Source organism: Cotesia glomerata, linkage group LG4, assembly GCF_020080835.1.
Source record: "Cotesia glomerata isolate CgM1 linkage group LG4, MPM_Cglom_v2.3, whole genome shotgun sequence".
NCBI lineage: Eukaryota > Metazoa > Arthropoda > Insecta > Hymenoptera > Braconidae > Cotesia > Cotesia glomerata.
In genome coordinates this window covers 22,722,225-22,726,305 of record NC_058161.1, presented here as the reverse complement: position 1 = coordinate 22,726,305, position 4,081 = coordinate 22,722,225, and the positions used below count along the sequence as shown (strand labels likewise).

Genomic DNA, 4,081 nt, shown 5'->3' with positions numbered 1-4,081 from the left:
GTGAATATTTTTAAAAAACTTATGGATGAAAGTAAATATATTAGTGATAAATTTAATTCAAAAAAATTAACACTTGCCCGACTAATTAAAGTGTATTAATTAAAAGAAAAATAAATCCCGCCATTAGCCAATGTTAAATGTATATCTATATATTGAGAAAAATCATATGGTTACTGCTTTCCCCTTACCGCGCTAGAGTGGATACCTATCCCCACCCCGCCTAGCGCTCGTACTTCCTTAATCGTGGTATAATTCGTCGAAATTAAAAATATTTACAATTTCTTATATATTTACAATTTTTCAGTAAATTAATACTCAAACAGAATTCATCCAATTATAGCCATAATTATTATTATTTTTATAAAAATGATTATTATTACAATTATTTACTATTAATTATTATGGTAGTAGTACCCTGAATAAAAAGAACGTATTAACACAAAGGAAAAAGTATTGAAAAGTACTTATTGGATTGCTGAGTAAACTAATACTTCTCAATAATTTTTTCTTTGTCTCAACACTTTTTTTAATCAGAGTAGTACGGCATTAACAGATTCGCATGATTTATTATATTTATCAGCAATCAAAATAAATGTAACTAAAAATTCGATAAATGTCTTACAGTTCTTCGCATAGTTTTTCGATGTTTTCAAGTACCAAACTACGTTCTTCTTCTGCAGCTCGCTTGCAACTCTCTTTGGCAACCTCTTCTATGACAGGCCCTACTTCTCGTTCATACCTTTTATACAGAGCTTGCGATATCATTGGTATATCAGCGCAAGCCAAAATTTTACTTAGACAAGTATATCCAACTCCAGCGTGTACTGCACCTGCAATAATGTTATTAAATTACTATGCTCATATTTATAGTTTTTTTTATAATACAATCATATTTTTTTTTTTATAATCAAAGTTTGCAAAAAATATATTAATTTTTTTGATTATTTTATATTAATTTTTTTTTAAACTTGAACTTACCTAACACAATTTTTGTATTGATATCACTGTGTTTTGTATCATCTTTGGTGATGTGTTTTTTACTGGTCTTCACGTTAGTTAATGTAGAGCAATTTTCACATTTAATACAAAAAACTGAACTTAATCCGAACTTTGTTTCTTTCACAATATTTTTTAATAATATATCTTTTTTACAAAAACAACAAATTAAATTATCCATCAGTTCATCCACATCAACTATCCGAGTACCAATTTGCTGAGGATTTTTTTTTTTTGCTTTTTTTTTTTTTTCCTTCAGCCATAGCTGCTAGTGATTTCTGTCGTTTCTCAAGGACTTTTTTTTTATAAAACGTCCTTTATAAGTTAATTTTTCAGACATAATAATTATGTTTCCGAATAAATGTAAGTACATAAATAAATAAACGCATGCATCAAAACAGAGGTTAGTCTACAGCTGATCCAAAACACTACAGTATAACCACTTTAAAATATATTCACGCTAATTCAGTGTTGCCAGACTTTTCAAACGATCAGTTTCTCGTTCGTGATTGGCTGAAATAAATACATAAACAGCAAAAAGTTTTAGGCTTGTCAATAATGACTATCCGGTATGTGTACCGTACACTCTAGCATAACCTTTTGACGACTGAAGTCGCGAGGGTACTACCTTAATTTTTTTCCACCAAAAAAAAAGCTACTACGACTATTATCGATGCGTATTCTGATAGGAAATTGAATGCTTTACAAAAAAGTTCTCTTATAATTTTTCGATAAATTCATTCCTTCAAGAGTTATTCGTGGCTTAAGTTGTATGTACCCATGTAGGAACTGCCATAATTGAATGACGGGGCCTTGCCTGGCCCAGTACTGGGCAACTAAGCTTGGCGCACCGATATTGGCCCATGCTTAGGTCAATACTGGGTAATCAGCCTTGGCCTGCCCAATGATTTCCCAAGCCTGAGCAAATACTGGTTCGCCATAGAATGGTCGAGGCAAAAGAACCCCGGCCTTGGGCCAAAGTTGGGAAGCTTAGGCATGGCCGTTGAATGGCAACCCACACTTGAGCCAGAATTGAGTAACCTAGCCTTGGCCATTCAATGGAAAATCCAAAGTTAATAAATCATTAAGTAAAATAATTTTAAACAGTAAATATTTATTGCTTAACGAATATTTTTTAGCAAATGCTAAATTTTAAAATTTATTATTTAACCAAATCGATTGCATATCGTCAAAATTGATATGGTCTTAAAAAAATGAAAATATAATAATCCGAACAAAAACAGTTTCACTGTAAAAAAATCGCGCCAAGTTCACGTTCATAAGACTATTAAGAAAAAAAAATTTTATTTCTTTACAAAAAGACATAAAATAAAAAATTAAAAAATCCAAGTAACCGATATGACTGTATATGATTTTTGGAAATTAAAAAAAATTTTGTTGTAAATTTAAAAATTAAAAGAAACAATTTTGGAATGAATTTAGTGTGCGTGGTTACAAAATATTTCACTTTTTATGGAATTCCTAAAATCTATCTACTAGGATTTAAAAAAAAAATTGAAGTACACAATGACGCACACCAAGTACGTTCCAAAATTGTTTCTTTTAATTTTTAAATTTACAACAAAATTTTTTTTAATTTCCGAAAATCATATACAATCATATCGGTTACTTGGATTTTTCAATTTTTTATTTCATATCTTTTTGTAAAGAAATAAAATTTTTTTTTCTTAATAGTCTTATGAACGTGATCTTGGCGCGATTTTTTGACAGTGAAACTGTTTTTGTTCGGATTTCAGTATTTTTTGTAATTATAATAAAAATTGACAATTTTAATTTAATACATTTCCGGTGGTAAACTATCCCCTTTAAGCTATAGTTCATGTAAAAGTTATTCTTGCGCCGCCTGGCGTGTGTAATTGCAAGCTGTCGAATGTCTTTTTTTCACTGTAGTTTCCAATCTATTATAAGATTAGCATGCATCCTTATAATATTTAGTCTCTGGCCGTCCGCTTTTTACATAAAAAAAAGTTATAATCTAAAAATCTGGGTCGCTATAGTTTGTGCTGATTATTTTTAATAATTTTAAATAAAAATTATAAAGATAATTGATGATAATCAAGTAATACGCGTAATAAAAAGCATAAATTACTATTATAAAATATCATATAAAAAAAAAATCAAAATAAATTTGAAAAAAAATTTGTAACCTCAAAAAACCGTTCTGCTTACGGTATATATACTAGGGAGTTTCAAAAAAAAAAAAAAATTTTTTTTTTTAATGGTGTTGAAAAGTTGAAAGTACACTTAAAAACAAAAATTTTGGCGCCTATTAGAGCCCTTAATATTAATATTAAGGTTTGCCTCAATTCATTTGTAATTTTTCTATTTAAATAACACGAGAAAACTTTTTTTTTATTTTTGAATTTTAATTACTTCGGAATGGCTTGTTTACGCAATATCCTAGAGAGAAGTCTTATAGGAAATTTCACGCTCTACAAAAAACGTTTGAAGGTCAAAGTTCTTCAGATCAACCATTTCATAGATATTTGCAATCAAATATAACACCAATCAAAAATTTCAAATATTTTCCAATAAAATTGCAAAAAAAAATCATACTTTATATTGATATTGTTTTCTTTTTGTAAAATTAATTGAATTCTGTTAATTTGAGATTTTAATTTTTTTTTGCTTATTTACTCCATACGTTACTCACAAAAAGTACAAATACATGAATATAAAGGTTAAAATTATCAAACAAATGATATTTGGGTCTCTTTTATAACAAATTTATTTTATTTTCTTCCAAATACTAATAAATTCTATTGAACAATCAATTCTTTACAACAAAAAACAATATTTAACAACAATTCATAAAATTTTTTCTAACTTGAAAATATTACAGTTTTATAAAATTATTTTTATTGCAATTAGGATATCGTTTTCTGTGTTCTGTCACTACTTGCAATAAATACTGAAGCTGTTCTTCATTTTTCGTTAAGCATCGATTATACTGCTCTATCAATGCCACGCCGCGTTCTGCTACATCATTTACAACTTTAAGTTTCTCAAAATACTCCAAGTTTCTTTTGTAATTTAGATTCTGAAGCCACAAAGTTACATCCTC

At 28.4% G+C, this 4,081-nt stretch overlaps 1 protein-coding gene across 1 annotated transcript; it reads right to left on the bottom strand.

Moving 5' to 3' along the window:
• Window positions 1–387: 387 nt before the first annotated feature.
• LOC123263021 lies at window positions 388–1,259 on the bottom strand. The gene is made up of 2 exons (XM_044725538.1): window positions 979–1,259; window positions 388–830 (listed from the first exon to the last, which is right to left on the bottom strand). The coding sequence occupies exons 1-2, from the start codon at window positions 1,175–1,177 to the stop codon at window positions 619–621; spliced, it is 411 nt and encodes a 136-aa protein (XP_044581473.1). The 5' UTR covers window positions 1,178–1,259; the 3' UTR covers window positions 388–618.
• Between the last annotated feature and the right edge of the window lie 2,822 nt (window positions 1,260–4,081).